At 46.1% G+C, this 18375-nt stretch overlaps 1 protein-coding gene across 2 annotated transcripts in view; it reads right to left on the bottom strand.

The window, feature by feature from the left end:
* CDH13 (cadherin 13) overlaps window positions 1-17936 on the bottom strand; it is a 1023084-nt gene extending 1005148 nt beyond the window's left edge. The window contains exon 1 of one of the 2 annotated variants that reach the window (XM_057711305.1): window positions 17764-17934. In XM_057711305.1, coding sequence (XP_057567288.1) covers window positions 17764-17808 — 45 coding nt within the window. In that variant the 5' untranslated portion in view covers window positions 17809-17934. Of the gene's footprint in view, window positions 1-17763 lie in introns of both variants that reach the window. The other variant, XM_057711307.1, reaches the window with a different exon arrangement.
* Between the last annotated feature and the right edge of the window lie 439 nt (window positions 17937-18375).

Here is an 18375-nt window from a genome sequence, read left to right on the forward strand (position 1 = left end):
TGTGCACTGTAGAATATTGAACACATCCCTGCCTCCTATCCACTAGATGCCAGTAGCATCCCCTCCTCCAGCTGTAACAACCAAACATGTCTCCAGACATCACCACATGACCTCTGGTGGGCACAACTGCCCCTGGCTGAGAACCATTGGTGTAGATCAAACTTCACAAGTAAGAATCACGGGCAGATATCAGGAGGATCAGCAAAGATTCACAAGGGCACACAAAGAATTATTCTGGGTGGGCTTCAAAACCCAGTGGCTGTAGAACTAGCTGGCCTTGAGCTCTTCTCACAGACCCAGAAGTGCCATTATCTTTTTATAACTCTTCCCTGGGGTCTGTAATCTCCTCAAGACTAGCATCTGCAGCACCTGTGTCTGTCTGGTTCACCTTAGAGGGCCTAGAATTTACTAGGTGCCAACAGTGACTAGTGCTTAATAGGTATAATATATATATATTGTATGTACATATATATATATATATATATGTAATACAGATAAAATATACATGTATTTATATGGATATATGTACACATCACTCATGTGTGTATACATGTTTGTATGTATACTTGTGTATGTTATATATGCATACATACATTCTGTGTATATGTATGCTCTATGTATGTATATATGTCTGTATATACATGTACATATTATGTATGTGTTATATATGTATATCTGTACATATAAACGTGTGTATATAAATATATATATACACAGACTTTAAACACACATACATATAAAATCAAAGGAGGTGTCTGCCAAGTCAAATGAAGGGTAGCAGAATATACTGCCCCAAAATATGCCACTTTGGCATAAGGATTATTTTGAATTAAAGGCAATTGAGAAGAAGCCGATACAAGAAAAGCTTACTGCCCCCCTCCTGTTTGCCTTAAAGCAGGACAAAACTTTACAAAGGAGTCCTTCTTCCCCTCTCTACCTCAAAGGACAAAAATCAATCACTGGAGACATCTTTGGATCCTTATTAATGGAGAAGGCAGACAAACCTGCATAACCTATCTTATTCTTGTTTACCCTGCTTTTCCTGGTTACTTCCCCATAACTAGTCTCCCACACGCTGTTTTTTCTCTTTAGTTTAAGACAGTATTTAAACTGGAATTCTAAGCCACCTCTGAGAGTTACTCCTTTTCACCTAGGTATCTCTCATGTATACGTGAGTTATATGTGTTAATAAACTGTTGGTTTTTCTCTTGTTAATGTGTCTTTTTCTTAAAGAGCTCCAGCCAAAAATCTAACATGGGTAGAAGTAAAGTTTTGCCTCCCCTACACAGACTACCCCAAATGTCTCTCTGTGCTCACCCTAGGTATTCTGGTCTGCCTGTGTGGACAGAAATTTTCACCTAAAGGCATCCTGCAAACACAGCTCAGGGCCTCACAGAAGTAAATACCCAAGGCCATAATGGGACTGAGCGGAACTTTTGTCTCCTACTCCTGTGTCTTGGTGGTCTTCATTTTGTAATCTCTGCTTTCTTTGGGGGAGCCAAGTTCCTGGCCGGCCTTTGTGTTTCCCTCCTTCATCCAGAAGAACACCAGTTCTCTCCCCCATAGCCCACCGGACCAGCAGCTTTGCAGACCTCAGAAAGCATGGAAATCCCCTGGAGAACAGGCATGTGAAGACACAGATTGCTAGGTCCACCCCGAGAAGCGCTGAGTCAGTAGGTCCTAGGTAAAGAATTTGCATTTCTGAAAGCTCCCAGGTGTTGCTGACACTGCTGGTCCTATTGGTTGAGCCCCAAGTTCTGAGACCCTGGAGTCCACACACCTTGTTTTGCCACTCATGTCCTGTGAATTCCTATCTCATGACATCCTCTATGTAAGAGTCCCTTTACCCCTGGGAGTTTGGGAAGAGTGTTGGAAATGCAGTCTTGGGGAGCATCTCTTTGAAACTCAAATGCACATTAAAGTCTCAGGGATATTCAGCGGTGAAAAACAAAACACGACCTGCTTCACTTCTCTGGGTAACTTCAGAGTTTCCCAAAATATTAGCTCATGCAACCTATGTTTTCCAGGACCCTTATTAACCACCCATGGAACCAGTATCTCTTCAGAATATACTTTGTAAAACAGTGTATTGGAGAAATGATGAGGGAGGGCTGAATCAGACACTCATGTGGCTTTGTACGATCCCCTGCTGTCACCGGGGTTCTGAAGGCTTTCAGAATCACAGGGAGCCCAGTAGAATCCCTGTCACCTGGGAGCTGGCCGTGTGGGTGACCAGGTCTCAGCCAGAGCCCTTTCAATCCCCAGCTCCTGTTCCGGCCCAAACTGTGGCTATTCCTCTAGACTGGAGACTCAGGAAGGTATTTACAGTCCCTTAGCTAATGCCTTTACATACCCTCTCTTCCCAGGACCACAAGCATACCGGACTGGTCAGGGGGCAAAACCCTGCTGCCCTTTGCTGCGGCACTGTGCATGACTAAGGGTTTGTCACTCTGAATATTAAACATGAAAGAGAAATACAAATCAGCAACCCAAGGTTAAGGGCAGAGAGGAGTAAAATACATGTTTAGGAGGCCTGGGTATCAAAGAAGGTCTGGGATGGGTGGCAGGTGCTGATGGGGGATAGGGAGGGGGTCGTTGATTTAGATTATGATGAGTGCTGAGTATAAGAAGCGAGAGCCTTAGACCTTAGATTGCCTTCTCTTTACCAGCCTATGGAAATCTCCAACCGAACCAGCCAAGGGGTGCCAAACATTCTTGTTAATTTGGGTAGATCCTTTCAGCAATCAGGTACCAACTGGAGTACAGTGACAGCATGTCAATTCAATTCTCTTCCTCTCTCACTCCTCCTACTTTCTCTCCTCTCCCTACCTCTCTCCTTCTCCCTCTCTCCCCTGTTTCCTTCTTTTCCTCTCCCTCTCTTCTCACCCTCTCTCTTCCTAAGCCAAGTATGCTTATTGTTTTTTAAAGTCAGCCACTCTAACACATCTCCTTCTCCTATAGTTTCTGGGTCTTACTGCCAGGACCTGACACCAGAGACACCTGGGCCGGATGGGCATACTAACCAATGAGACAAAGACGGATCTTAATCCACTTTGGAAATCAGCAAAACAAAAGCAAGGAACCATTGCTTTATATCTAATGGGCCAAAGTTACTTGCAAGTCTGAATCACTATTTCTTTCAATTAGTGAAACTTGTGAAAACCACTGTAGCAGTCAAAGGTTGATTCAGGCCCAGAACTCCCTGGGTCACTTACCAGCCCCAAGTTTCTCAGTATCCTTCTGCCTCAGTTTCCTGATCTCTGAAATGGGGCAGACGATAGGGCCCTTTCGAGGAATAGCTGAGTTAATATAAGTAAAACAAGCAGGATGCCACTAGCAAGTGGTGAGCACCTGTAGGATGGGCTGCGTGCGCTCAGGGGCTGCGCAGGCAGGTGCCTGGAGGTTGGACTGCCTGAGGTCTGCTTGTTTTTCAGCTTAATGAAGCTTTATTGAGACATGATTCACATACGATAAAGTTCATCCCGTTAAAATTCGCAATTCTGTGGTATTCAGTACACTCACAAAGTTGTGCAACCATCACCACTATCTAGTTCCAGAACATTTCCATCACCCCCAAAAGAAACCCCATACCCATTATTAGTCACTCCCCACTCCCCCCAACCCTAGGCAACCACTACTCTACTCTCAGTTTATGTGGATTTGCCTGTTCTGGGCATTTCTTTCCATTTCATGGAGTCATACAACATGTAGCCTTTTGTGTCTGGGCCTGCCCAAGTTTGAACCTCAGCCCCAGAGCTTAAAAGCCATGTGACCTTTATCAAGTTCTCCTGGAATTTCCCCATCTGTAAAACGGAATTAAAATCATACTAGACACACCACAGAGTCATTAGGAGGACTGAACGTGCTAATTAATATGTCTAAAGTGCTCACACAGGGCCCAGCGTAGAGTAAGCCCCACTCAGACGCCAGCCTCCACTACTGCCACTGCCACTAACATCACTAGTCTGCTATTCCTCTGCCCCAAAGCATGCAACTGGTGTCGGGAATCCAAAGACAAATAGAGCACAAAGAACACAGCTCTTGCCCTCCCCACTGCATAGCCTGGTGGGGACTGTACGATTAGGAAACCAGTTTAAATGAACACAAAGTCTTATCATATGCACATTTAACTAATGGAAATCCAGCTCTTCCACCAAAAAGAGAAGGAAAAGAACAATTTAAATACTGAAATTAAATGCTATAAAATTATATCTTCCATATATTCTTTATTATGCTCTCTACATCACTGCATGCATTATACATTGTTACATGTTGATTACAGTACAGGGTTGCATACACAAAACCAAACACACTGCAATTTAATGGGCAACTTAAGAGATCTCAAGGTTAATGACGACTCTGTGTTTGCCTTAAACCTTGACTTTACAATCTAACCCTTGAGTAAAATGTGACTCTACTGTGTGCCAACAACAATAATTCACTATTCCAGATAAGTGAAATCAGCCAACAAGCAGTTGGTGGAGTTGGGAATTGGGTTGCAGTTGGTTCCAGCCGGCCAATGCCCGTTTGCAAAGTACCACTTCTGCCCTCCACAAGTTCACAGTCTCAATTTGAAAATAAGCCACAAAAATATGCTCATAAGAGGTTGGTGAGTGGCAGAACTGGGTTTAGGAAATAGATGGAAATGACCTCCCATTCTACCAGCAGACAGGACAGCAGATATAAGAAGGGCTGTGCCTTCCCCGCCCCCTTTCATCCTTTGGCCTACCTGGTCACTCTCCAGAGTACTCATCACCATCTGATAGACGTCATGTATCTACCCATTCGTTTTTTATTGTCTCTCCCCCAACCAGTATGGAAGCTCATTGGGGCGAGGACTTTGTGCACACTGTTCACCTCTGTATTCCCAGTGTCAAGAGAGAGTTGAGCGCTTAGAAGGCAGTCAGTAAGATTTGTTAGTGAACGAATGAATGAGGGTAATTATTTAGACAACCTCCACTTTTCTTCCATCTTCTGTCCCCAAAACACCCATAGCTTGTTTTTCCAACCTCAACTCGTTTATTCCTTAATTGTTCAAAAGTAGTGGGAAAACATTCCATGTAAAAATGAGGCCCCAAGGTAGCATTCCAGGGCTTTGGCATACTGGTACCATCTAGTGGGAAAGAGCATATTTGCAGGTGGGTGCTGAACCAAATTTGGAGGGTTTATAAAAACAAACACTGTAACTGTTTCCTTTATCATTAACTCTATTGAGGAAGTTTCCAGTAACACATAGTGGTGGCAATTGGAATCCCTTATATACTCATGTTCTCAGGGCGTACACTGCCCGTCCAAGCACCTGTCATGCCTCTTCACTTTTCTGCTCAGAACTTTTCCAAAACCATGGTTGCCCCTGGGTCACAGAGGCTCAGCAGGGAAGCACAGAGGAATTAATGGCACAAGGGGCCGCCTTTGACCAATGAAAGATGGGCGTAGGTAGATATATACTTTAGCCACCTATCCTGCAGAGAGACCATTCTGAAGCGAGTTTTACACAGCTCTTCCAAGAGCCCCCAGCAGCAATGAGCCTCAGTTGTCCATGACAATAACCAATAACACTTTTTACTGGCTTTCCTTCTTTTTTGTTTCACAGTCCTGACTTCTGTGACCTATAATCATCTCTCACATTAGCTCCCTGCAACCAAGCCTGTGTTTCCACCACTATTTGGGGAACTCAATCCAAGATACAGGGTTTAACACCAACTTACCTTTGGGGGATGAGAGAGCCTTAAGAACTGAAGCCCAGATAATTCCCATAAAAGCTAAATTATTATATCTTTTAGAGCTGGTCTAAGAATTACATTCCATGGTTGACTACCAGCATCTTTACCTTGATCTAAGTTAACGCAGAATCACCAGTGATACGTGGTCCTAAAGACGTACCACAATTCTCATGGAGACAAGAGAACAAAGAAAAAGGTCTGGTCTCTATCCCTGGCCTCTGCCCTATTCCAGTTTTACCAACTGGTGAGGAGGCTAATGGTATAGATGAGGGGCCAAATCCAGGTCTGCCCGTTTTTGTAAATAAAGTTTTATTGGAACACAGCCCTGCCCATTTGTTCACATATTGTCTGTTGCTGCTTTTATGCTACATTGATATCGCTGAGTAGTTGCAAGAGAGACCACATGTTTACTCAATAGCCCTTTACAGAAAAACATTACCTACCTGTGGTTTAAATCATTGGTTGCCACAGTTTTGGATTCCCAAAAGCAAAATTTCAAGAATAACAAAAAATAGAGAATGGACAAAGGTTTGCCAACAACACTTTACCGCTAAAGACAAAAACACCCTCTATTTATTAACAAACTTCATTTCACAAATTATAGGACATTTTAACCCTAAAAAGTAGAAAGGTCATTGCATCAGAACAATGAACTTTCCATCCCAAGAGAGAGTAGTGGATAAGTTCACAACAATCGCTTATCCCATTTTAAATTTTTTTCATAGCACTACCACTTTCCGAGGTTATCATATTTACTTACTTTGGTGTTTACTCTTTCTCCCTCATGAGAACGTAAACTACATGAGGGCAGGCAATCTTGTCTTTCTTAATCACTGCTGCTTCCTCAGTGTCAAGCACCATACTTGAGATTTGATCATTGATCAGTACATATTTGTTAAATGAATGACTTAATCAAATGTGGAGGGTATAGACTGGGGCAGATATAAGCATCCTGAGAGAGGCAGAAAGGCAAGGTCACTGTGTGGGTGGTGAGGACTGGGGCAAAGGGGGAGTGTGTGTATCTGCCAGCACAGGGGCTCTGTGAATGCTCACTACTCAACCTCCAGGACATGAAATGGTGCCAGGCACATAAAAGGCACTGTTCACTGAATTAGTGGTTACCCTGACTAAAGGCCCTTAAATTGAATTAAAAGGAAAAAAAAGAAAACTCGTCTGGTAAAACACAACTAAAATTCAGGTTAGAATCAGTCCGATTGCAACTCACTATAGATCTGAGTGTCTGGATATAGCTCCAGGCTGTGTATTTCTCCTTTTCTTATAGATTGAGGACAATGGTATTGTAGACAGTGGCACTCAGGAAACACTGGCTTGGACAATGGAGTCCCTCAGCATTCCCAGGGAGGGATGCCATCCAGCCTCAGGGCTCAGCAGCAGGCAGGAAATTTGCCTGCATTTTGGAAGCTACAGAGAAGCCACACCCAAGCTGGGTCCTGGCATCTGTGTGGCTGTTCTCAGTGGGATGGCTATTCTTGCTGGGGGAAGCATGAAGTGTGGGTGGGTTGTTTGCCCCTGGTCAAAAGCAAGACTCGGCAACAAAGAATACAAATAGCCCTGAGCTAACCCCGTTCTGAAGTTGTAACCAGTAACCCAGAGAGGAGGTCCAGATCTCAGGCCTACTTTTAGAGACCAGGAATTCAAAAATGAGGTCACTGCAAGCAGCTATTTTGATTCCAGGAGAGCCAGAGAACATAACAGTCAAGGAGAGAATTCTTACATCATTTGAGAGAACAAAGGAGCACGTTTTTATACACTAGGGAAATATGGAGGAAAACTCACGTGCCCATGAATCAGAAATGCATAGGTTCAAACCCTGGTCCCAGTTATTAGTGGCTGTGTAGCCTTAGGCAGATGACTCAACCACCCTGAACTTCTTTTCATCATATAGAAAATGGAGACAAGAATAGTTGCCCCAAGGGGTACAGTAAGAATTTGAGATAATGTATGCAACTGGCTCTTAGCAGTGAATTATAATAAGTTTACTACAGTTATTTTGATTTATTTAAAATAATAATAGTAATAATCATAAGTGCTCATGGTGTTGGCAAGCATACCTACATACATACTGCCCTGATAAAGCCTCCTGGGAACAGCTGCTGGGAAGATGCATCTAGGAGATATGATCCCACCAGATCAAATAATTTTATGAGGCATAAAATCCCCAGGAGAATGATCATGGGGGAGCTACCAATATGAGAAATGGCAAATCTTTCTCTGGGGAGCGAACTTAGTTTTTTAACGTCCATACAATTTTAAGTTCACAAGTATTTCCCCCCCTAAGTTAGTCAGCTGCTCAAGGCCAAGGCCCCATGGTACCTTCAAGCCATAAACTGCCTTGCAGCACAGTGCGCAAAAGTTAACTCAACCAGCATTCCTTAAGCTTCTAAGCATTGGTAACCATGGGATGAAGCCATGAGCATACATTTGTCTAATCCTCACCAGCACCCTGCTAGACGGGTGTAGAGAGATGTAGCCTCACTTTTTCCTTACACAAGGAGGAAACAGAAGAAGAGGGAAATAAAGTAACTTATCAGAGGTCACACAGCATGCAAAAGTCTGGGTCAGAATTCAAATTCACTTCTCAAAGTCTCAGAAGTCTCCCTGATGCTCCTAAACTAAGACGCTAGCTTCTCTGGGTCCCAGGAGACCAGAGGCCCTGATGCACCTCCAGCACTTCCCCTAGGACCAAGACTGTGTTGTACTCATCTCTGGATCCCAAATAAGCAGAATTCTTGGCACTTGCTAGATATCAAAACTTATGGGAAGAAAGCAGAAAATATGGGAGGAAGAAAGAGAGGGAAGGAAGAAGGATGAAAGGAAAAGACCTCTCCTCTTCAATACTATTTTAGCCCCTATTGTTTCCTATTGCAATAATTACCAAATCTGTGTTATTTCAGCTATTTATTTTCTTGTTTCTTATTGGCTGCCCTCAGTAGACCACAAGACCCATGAGAACAGGTTCCATGTCCATTTTGTTTACCTATGAACTCCTCAAATGCTTCAGTAAATACTTAGCAAGTGGACACTGTACATCCCTCACCTTTTAAGGATAATGTACCTGTGCTGCCTTTTTTTTAATATATAAATTTATTTATTTATTTATTTATTTATTTATTTATTTATTGGCTGTGTTGGGTCTTCGTTGCTGCACACGGGCTTTCTCTAGTTGCAGCAAGCGGGGGCTACTCTTTATTGTGGTGCACGGGCTTCTCATTGCAGTGGCCTCTCTTGTTGCAGAGCACGGGCTCTAGGCGCGTGGGCTTCAGTAGTTGAGGCACATGGGCTCAGTAGTTGTGGCTCACGGGCTCTAGAGCGTAGGCTCAATAGTTGTGGCGCATGGGCTTAGTTGCTCCGTGGCATGTGGTATCTTCCTAGGGCAGGGATTGAACCTGTGTTCCCTGCAGTGGCAGGCGGATTCTTACCCACTGCACCACCTAGGAAGTCCCACTTTTTTTTTTTAAGAGAGAAAGCAGTTGTTAAAAATTTATCTTCTGCTACCACACCTAGAAACATAAGCATCACCAAGGCTGTATCCAGGATGCTGAAACGAAGGTTTGTTAGCATTCACAAGTGATTGCTGAAAGTAGTAGATCATTATTTGCTTCATGTAAGAAATATTTCTAGTACTGCTGATTGAATGTTCAAGAAACGATTAAAGGGCTTGGCAATGTTTCTCTCAAATATCTTTTGCATGAAAAGCCTCAGAGATTGGTTAATTATAGAGGATACACATCAGTCACTCTAGTCAAGGGCACTGCCAGGCCCCACGGAGCCCATCCCAGATGCAAGCATGGACTGGTCTGCAGGCATTAGCATAACTGGGACCCTGGATGCCTCTCCTGAGGACCACTGCTGCAGCCTGGATAACACCCCCATGGAAATGGCCCTCAGACCTTCTTTATGATGTCAAACACTGGGTTCCTTGTTTGGGCAAGTGGCTCCAGCTTTCTGCCAATTGGAGGAGTCAGAACTCAAGCTTTAACTTCTCCCTAGCCCTTGTTCTGCCATCTCAAACCCAGGTACCAAGCTCCACCAAATTCTCCCCTAAATGTCTCTTGGATGCTCTGAGTAGGGTGTGTCTACTTCTCTCATCTGCACTGTCACTCCCTAGTCTAGAGCAACCAGAAACCCTGGACTCTTCCCATGATCTCAGGCCTAGACTGGCTTCTCCCCTCCATTAATATCCAGCTCCATCCACTATCTACATCACAGCCACATTACCTTTTCAAAATAGAAATCTGGCATTGTCACACTACACCCTCCCTGTGTTACTTTCAGTGACTGCCCATTACTCCAGGACAAACACCAGAATCCTTGAGATGGCTGACAAGGCCCCAGGGGCTCTGGCCCCACTAGCTGCTCCTCACACCACTGTCTGGGTTGTGTGGTGTTTGATCCTGCACAGACTTCCCCCAGGCTGGGCCTCCTGCTGGAATACTCCCCCAACCACCTACATCCTAGTGTTCCTTTGTCCATAAGCCTCACTGCTCCTCCAGACTGTGGCCCAAGCATCAGACTATTAGGGAAGCCTCCCAGACCCTTCATCTGGATCTGATGCCTTTCTTATATTCATTCATTCACTCATTCATGTGTACTCAGGGCTTACTATATGCCAGGCTCTGTTCTAGCCCCTGGGAATACAAAAGTGATTCAAACAGACAACAGCATGTGCTGTAATGGAGCCTGTATTTTAGTAGAGGAGAAAGACAAGGCACAGACAAGCAAAACATACAGAATGACATGATCTCACACAACTGTGCTTTCTTCCATCTATCAGTTGTCTCTGTTTTGAATTATTTATTAATTGATATTGGTCTCCCCTGCCAGGGGATCTCTTGGGGTCTGAGCCCCAGGAGAGCACAGACTGAGTCAGCCTTACTAGCAGCTGTACCTTGAGCACATAGTAGGTCCTGCGTGGATATCATAGGTATTTATTGAATCCATTTGGTCCCAGGTGAATCTCCCTGAAGTCAAGTTGCTTGAGTGCTTGCAGCATAGGAGGGACAATTCATAATACAAACCCCTAATGTTTCTCTGCCCGTTGACAAGGCTCCCTGCAGTCTCTCTGGCTGTAATTTTGAGCCGGAGCAGGAGTCAGCAAACCTTTCCCGTAAAGGGCCAAATAGTAAATATTTTAGTCTTTGTGGGCCATATGGTGTCAACTCTGTTGTTATAGCACAAGCCCAGCCATAGACAATTATATAAATGAATGGGCATGGCTATGTTCCAATAAAACTATTTATAAAAACAGGCTGCAGACAAGAATTGGCCCACAGACCATAGTTTTCAACCCCTGAGTTACATGATCCCAGGTGCCCAGCAGCTTACAGCAGTTGAAGGCGGGGCTTGTATGGCCTGAGTCAGCCATTGGTTCTGCTGGCAGGGTCCAGCAACTCTCAGCAGATCCTACATCGACTGGCAGGGAGATTATCACAGTAGCTCAAGCTTCAGGCGTTTGCAGGCGCCATCTCCTGCAGCACATGGGAAAGCAGTTCCCTGCTATCCCGGAGGAAAGAGACTTTGGCCTGGAGACTGCATAAGGCAGGAATGGAGACCACCACATTCCGTGCAGGGTCCCCAGGCTCCTCCAGAGGCTGAGCTCACTTCCTGGCCCTGCCCAGGCATGTGGCACGGCTCTCAGTTGAGCAGCTGCTGCCCTCCACCCCAGCCCAGCCTGCGCTCAGCTGGGAGACACAGGGGCTTTGTGCCTCTGTAGCAGATTGGGTGACACTCACTGGGGCCTTTGAAATGAGACATGACATGTTAAAACGTGCCTATTGCTAAGGCTAATTTTCAGGAATTTGACTTCTGCTGGCAACTGACAGAAGAAAAACACTTTTTTTTTTTTTTTTTTGTATGTGTATGTGGTTATATTTACCCTGATCTTTGGGGTCTGTAGCTACTGAAAACAATAGTTATCTGAGGCTTACCTGCTGGTATGGGATGAGTGGACAGATTAGTCTTTACAGAGCCAGAGAACATTAATTGTAGCATTAGCAATGCGTGTAGACTGTGGTGGGTGTTAACTGCTAATAACAGTTTTAAGAACACCACACAAACTGCAGCTGGCACTAGAGGTGACACTGTCCTGTGTATAAAAGCACTCTAGACAACAAAGTTACAGAGCTAACATTACCCTGAAGTTATAAATGCTCTGAGTGTCAGCTCAGTGCTCCCAGAGTCCCCGCAGGACTAAGGACAGTAAGGGGCTGTGATGTTCTGATGATACGCATATTGTGGGTGGGCAACACTGTTGGTATGGCAACGCCCAGGGATGCCCTTGGTGTAAAACGTCGTACAGTGCACGAGGGCGTACACAGTATCCAGTGGCCCCAGAGCCCCTTGGCTGCTGACGCACAACCATGTTTAAGGTGTACCAACACTCTGGTACCAGCACTCAGACTGACTCAAAACTGCAGTGTGTCACTTCTCTGGGTGTAACTATTCCACATGAAACAGTGACTTGGGTGCTATGTTGCTCTGGGTAGCCCTAGTCACCTAATGGCATTGACGGAATAACATTCTCAGGGAGGAGGTACAGTCCCCTTGGTCATGTTCTTTCAAAGTTCACACCCATGTAGTTCAATCAGAGCAATCCAAATGGGGCTAGTCCCTCCCTGGTGGTCCCAATGCAGGGGCCCCAGGTTTGAACCTGGTGGGGGAACTAGATCCCTCACGCATGCCACAACTAAGAATTCACATGCTGCAACTAAGAAGCCCACATGCCACAATGAAGATCCTACAAGCCACAACTAAGACCTGACACCACTGAAATAAATACAATAAAAATACATGAATAATTTTTTTAAAAAGGGGGGACTAATCCCTTCCTTTTCAAATAGCCTATCACTGAAAAATTGACTGTATCAATTTGATCAAGTCTTAAAATTTGCAAAACCAGAAGTTCCCAATGTAAATGCCTACAAGGGCAAGTGGGTAAAATAAATGAGTACAATGGGCTGGGTGGATAGTAGGGAGTGGTGGGGATTGCGGCAAACTACAGAGGCATGTCCTAAAGTGGGGAGTGGTGACTCAGCTCCAGGGAAGTGTGGCCTTTGGGAATGTGGCTCTAGGGCTGCCTGACCTTCTGACATTTTAAGAAATGCAAAAAACCTGGGGGTTTTTTGTCTGTTTTTTAATGTACAACATCCTACTTTTCAAAACATTTCGGCCAAACAAGATCCATCCATGAGCTACATTTGGCCTGTGGCTTCTACTTTGCAACTTCTCCTTGGAAATTGGAGTTGCAGAATTGGGATGAATGGGCTTCAGCACCACTAAGCAGATATCTCAAGGTTCAACCCACTAAGCCAAAGGGTGACCCATTCATCTCCATGAGCCTTGGCTCAGCCTGCATTTCAAGTTTGAAATGTCATTTCTACTCCTCCCTTAGCCTGCCCTTAGCTGTTTCTCTCAGTAGAGAAAGAAATCACTTTCCATCCTAACCCTAGAATAAGGCCACTACTTCATATCCAGTGAAGGTGCAAGGGGTCCTACAGTCCAGCCAGTCATCATTTGTACAGTCTGTTCAGATGGGGGAGGGAGGCCAGGCCTGGGGTCCCCAGGTGGCTGCACAGGAGATAGACTTCTGGGAATTATATTGGCAGCATCCTTTGGGAAGGTCAGATTCTCCCAGATGTGTGGGTACCTTGCCCACAGCTAAGTGGTGACAACACTAAAATCAGTGGTCACTTGGTTGATTCTGCCCAACTGATTACTGTCATTGGACAACAGGCTGATATTTCCCTCTCCTTTTCAACTGGTGTTGCAGGATGAGTGGATCTGGCTAATGATTCACTTTTCTGGGTAGTGACCTAATGGGGAAGATTATCTCCTTCCACAGGCAGAACTGTGCCTGCCATTTGGCTGCCTAAAGAGTAAAACCAGGTCCAACCGAAGTCAAATGCCAGGAAATTTCAGAACTTCCTTACATTTCATATTGCACTGTCTACCTTTGAAAGGTTCCCTGTTCTAATACTCAGAGGGGATACACAGTTGAAGAATAAAATAGAACAGAAGCAACTACAATAGGGGAAAAAAAGGAGGAAAGATACTCAATGCAAAATGACAGGTCTTCTCATTGGGGGAGCTTGTAGAAAATAATTGAAAATAAGGAGAATAGTTTGGTTATGATGGAGCTTCTACACTGAAGTTCTTTAAAATATGAGCTGTAGATTTAGAATTTTGTAATACTGTGGATGGAGCCCTCTTCTGGAGAAATTTTTCAACAGGTATTAAAACAAGATCAAAACACACAGGGATGAACACACACAGAGAAATATGAAACACTGTTGGCAATTGTCATTCAGATGTAAATTGAATCCATAGTTTATCCTTTTCCTTAGCTTCCATTAAATAGAAATTAACTGGACTCCCCAAGCAACTATCTTTTTTGGAAGGACATTTTCAAGAATCCAGCTGTACTTTTACCACAACAGTAAACTTCAGGCTGAGACTCAACACACACATCCAAATGCTGGTACTTTTAGGTAATGCAGTTATTGGGCACATTGGTTTGTTGGGCAATTTCACTGTAACACATAGAGGATATTTCTGGGGAAAAAATAGATTTTATTTAATGGAAAATCCAAGGGCTAAAGATAGAAAAGGAGAGAAGGGAGAGAGGCAGAGCAGGAGATATTAGCTAAGATGACTGTTGGGGCTTTTAATATAGACTGTGGCATTACATAAATTCCAGATCGTATATTCAGCCTTACAGTTTATTAAATCTCTTTGGGGACTTGATAAAAAAAATTGTTCAGACACATGAACGCTACCACTTTGCAATTCCTTTCACCACTTACATCTCTGTTTCCCCAGTGCTTTTGAAATCTTATTGGCTGTCACATGTTGAACCCATCTCAGAGCAAGAGATGCCCTCTGCAACTCTCACAGTCTTTCCTCCCCATCAAAAGGGTTCTGCAAATAAACACTGCCCTTAAAATACAATAAATGAAGTTGCAGGGGCACTAGAAGGCATTGACTCTCATTTAAAATCCTGAAAATCAAGATTCTGACTCCAAGAAAAACCTCTCCATTTTAAATCAACATAGAATTCTGCGGAACATTTTTAGTCACTCCCAAGTGACTGCTCTCCAGACCTGAACCACTCCCTAAAATCCTAATTCTTGGGGGATTACTCATTCATTGTTAGAACTTTTGGCTAGACATGATGCCCAAATTGGGGTGGGGGGTGGGGGAATCATATTTACAGTGGAATTTCTAGCTCACGCCCCTCTTGATTTGTTTCACATTCATTACTTATCATAGCCAAATTCCAGAGACCACTTCCGGGATGGCCTTTCCCAAAATGCCTCAGGGGAGAAGAGAGGTGACTGTTCCTCAGCTTTGCCAGCTTCCAGCCATTGTTGCTTAGAATTCCTCTTCCCCTTCCAAAATGCCTAAAACAGCAACCTAGCCAATAAACTTACAGAAATGGATGGCTTCCAAAGCCAAACCCAGCGTACTACAACTGCGGTGGAAAAACACACACATACTTGCCTGAACACCACTAAGGCTGAGTGACGAATTTGCTTTATTACATTGTTTTTCCCTTTTTTTCTGTTTTCTCTCTGCCTCAGGAAAGTTTTGCTTTTGCTTGTCGACTCAAAGCCTCCAAGACTTACCGCCACCTTTCTCTACAGCACACAGAGCTCTGCACTTGAACCTCTTTCCAGTTAACTGCTTTGCACCAGAATGATTTCCCTGCAAGGTGCTATTGCTACCAGGATATCAATTATTGTCCTAATGTGGACATTTGCTCTGATTATGAATAACAATCTAAGAGAGAAATAAGCCTCTCAGGGCAGGCAATTGAATTCACGGTAAAACCTCTGCTTCCCCATCCCAAAGAAACTGAGAGAGATAAGAGCCTTCAGAAGCCACCTGTGTCAATCAGGCCCAGGGAGAGGAGATACACCAGTTGCTTTGCAAAGGCATCATGTAAACCCCTAGTGCATCAGAATTGCTGGGTGCTGTCATGTGGTCTGAATTGCTCGAAGGAAGACAAAACTTTGGGCAAATGCTGGAATCCAAACTGAAGTCAAAACATGCCCACAGAGAAAGGGACTGTAAGGTCCTGGGTAAGACGGTGGTAAGTGCTCCCAGACACTGAAAGCTCCCAGAGTGTGAGGCCTGTGCTAAATGCATTACCTAGGACATCCTGTTGAATGCAATCCAATCTGCCTAGCAATCCTAGGAAGCTGATAAAATTACTTTGCAATGGAGAATCTGGAAGCTCAGAGAGGTTAAGTAAGTTGCCCAGGTGGTACCACCAGCATATGGCAGAGAGGATCTGTCTGAATCTGAGGCATGCTCTGAACCACCCTGCTAAATAGGGATATATACATAGACACACAAATACACACACCACCTCAGGGATAGTTTGAGTTCAGAAAGTCTAGAAAACTGGCTCATAGACAGGCATAGGATTTGTGGCAGGACTTAAAGCTACAGGGACTCCAAGAGAATCAGTCCAAAGCCCTAGTAGAAGAAAAGTATGACTGGGCAGTGATGAATGGGGGCTGTGTACCCAGGGAAGAAGGAAGGCATGAGCTGGGAGGAGGTTCAGCAGCCAGGCACCTTACTCTGCCCCCAGACACTAACAGCCACCCTCATCCCCTACTTTAAGTCATTACCATGGTTACTGCTTCCTGGGACACTGACCCATTTCCAGAGTCTAATCCAAGCACTGATGCATCAGTGGTCTCCCCTTAGAAGGCTGCACTGCATCTCTTCATCCCAGCCAGCTCCTGCCTGGGACTCTAGCTGCCTCAGCCTCCCTCTCACCCCACTCACACATGTGCCTCCTCCCCTGGCATCCAGGAGTCCTGGCCAGGAACTCAACACCCATTCCCAGTACCCCAAGGCACTCCCTGTCTCCTTCCCACCTCTCTGCGCGGCCCTGCCTTGATCTCACCCACCCACTTGTAGGCTGCCAGCTCATCCCAAGTCCCACAGGCTGCCAGGAAAGCCAGGGGGGACTGGGTCACAGTACTCTCAGAAAACAGGCCCCTGAGCAGGGCTGAGCCTGACGCCAGCCAGCACCTCCAGTCTGGCCTCTGAGTACTCCTCTCCTGCACACAAACTTCCTGAGATCTCCGAGATGCAGAAATGGGTGCCAAAGGACCACGTCTCCATCATTCCCTCTCCCAGGTCGCCAGCCCTTCTTCCCTCGCGCCTCAGCGCTCGGAGGGTTAACAGGCAGCTGCAGCCTGGTGGGCAAGGTTTGAACTTTTCTCCGCTCTCCGCGCCCGCCCGGGAACACAGCAGAAGCGGCACTCGGGGCTCAGGGCCGGAGCTCCAATGGGCTAGACAAAGGGGGCGCGGAGGGGCTGGGGCCTGCGCCCGGGCAAGGGGACGCGCTCAGGCCCTTCCGGGCCCGAGGTCAGGGAGGGAATGGACCCCGATGCGGGTGCGGCCGGAGCCTTTGAGCGACAGCGGCAGCCGGGCTGCGGCGTTTAGCTGGCCCCAGGCGCCTTCCAGCGCGCCGCCGGGCTGGGCGAGGGGGCCCGGGCGCCCCGGCAAGTCGGCGATGCCAGGCCGGCCTCTCCAGCCCGGCAGCCGGCAATCCGGACCCGAGCTGCGCTTCCCAGATCGGTGCTGGGTTGGGGGAAACCACGACTCCTTGGAGTCGCTTCCAACTGAGTCTTTTTCCAAGGCATGAGCCTCCGGAGGAGGCGAATCAAAGTTACCCCACTTGGTGTAGGCGAGAATGTCGCCCCTGCTTGGGAAAAAAAGGACTCAGCCCTTTCTCCACCTCTCCTGAATGTGTACACACACACACACACACACACACACACACACACACACACACACACACGCATGAGTGGGAAACCAGCCCCCACCCCCCACCCCCCAGGATCTCAGGGGCCGGGAATGACCTCCCTTCTGAGCCTGAGCTGTCTTTGCCGCCGCGCCCGGTGTCCCCCGACCCCTCGAAAGCCCCCTCGCCCAGCCCGCGCCAGGCAATCGGAATGCAGAAACGGGGCGCAGGGCGCGCCCAGCAGCCCCTCTTCCCTACCTGGGACAGGAGAACGCACAGGACCAGCGGAGTTGTCTGCTGCATTTTGCCCGACTAGAAGCGCCCGGCGGCGTTTTCATTCATGCACGCGGCTACACTGAGCATATTTTCCGTGGGAGCCAGGCTTTGAGGAGAGGCTCTGCCTCGCCAGCCAGCCAACTTCCCAAATAGATCAGCGGCAGCATCACGAAAGCATTGGGTAGAGGCTGATGACCAGGACCAATGGCTTTACAAGACGGATTCCTTCATAAAGCTCCCTCGCTTTGCATGGCAGATACGGGGCGAGCACCTCGCGCAGAGAGAGCCCCTTGGAGGAGGCAGCCAGTTCGCTTTTTTGGACTGTTGGGGTCCAGCCCCACAAATCACGCTGGGCAACGGCAGCTGATGCCACTTTTCCAAAGAATGTAATTGCACCAGGGACTGGCGGCCACTTCCAGCCCAGTGCAAAAGATTCTCTTTATTAAAATGTTAATAAGATTCACTTTATTTCCAATAAATCAAATAAAATGACCCCAGCAATTCCAGCCCTTTCTAAGCCTGGAAAGACTTGGCGGTGGATTTTTTTTTTTTCTTTTTCTTTCTTATTTTTTTTCCAGTGTGGTCCAAGTCATG

The sequence above is a fragment of the Hippopotamus amphibius genome, chromosome 16 (assembly GCF_030028045.1).
Source record: "Hippopotamus amphibius kiboko isolate mHipAmp2 chromosome 16, mHipAmp2.hap2, whole genome shotgun sequence".
NCBI lineage: Eukaryota > Metazoa > Chordata > Mammalia > Artiodactyla > Hippopotamidae > Hippopotamus > Hippopotamus amphibius.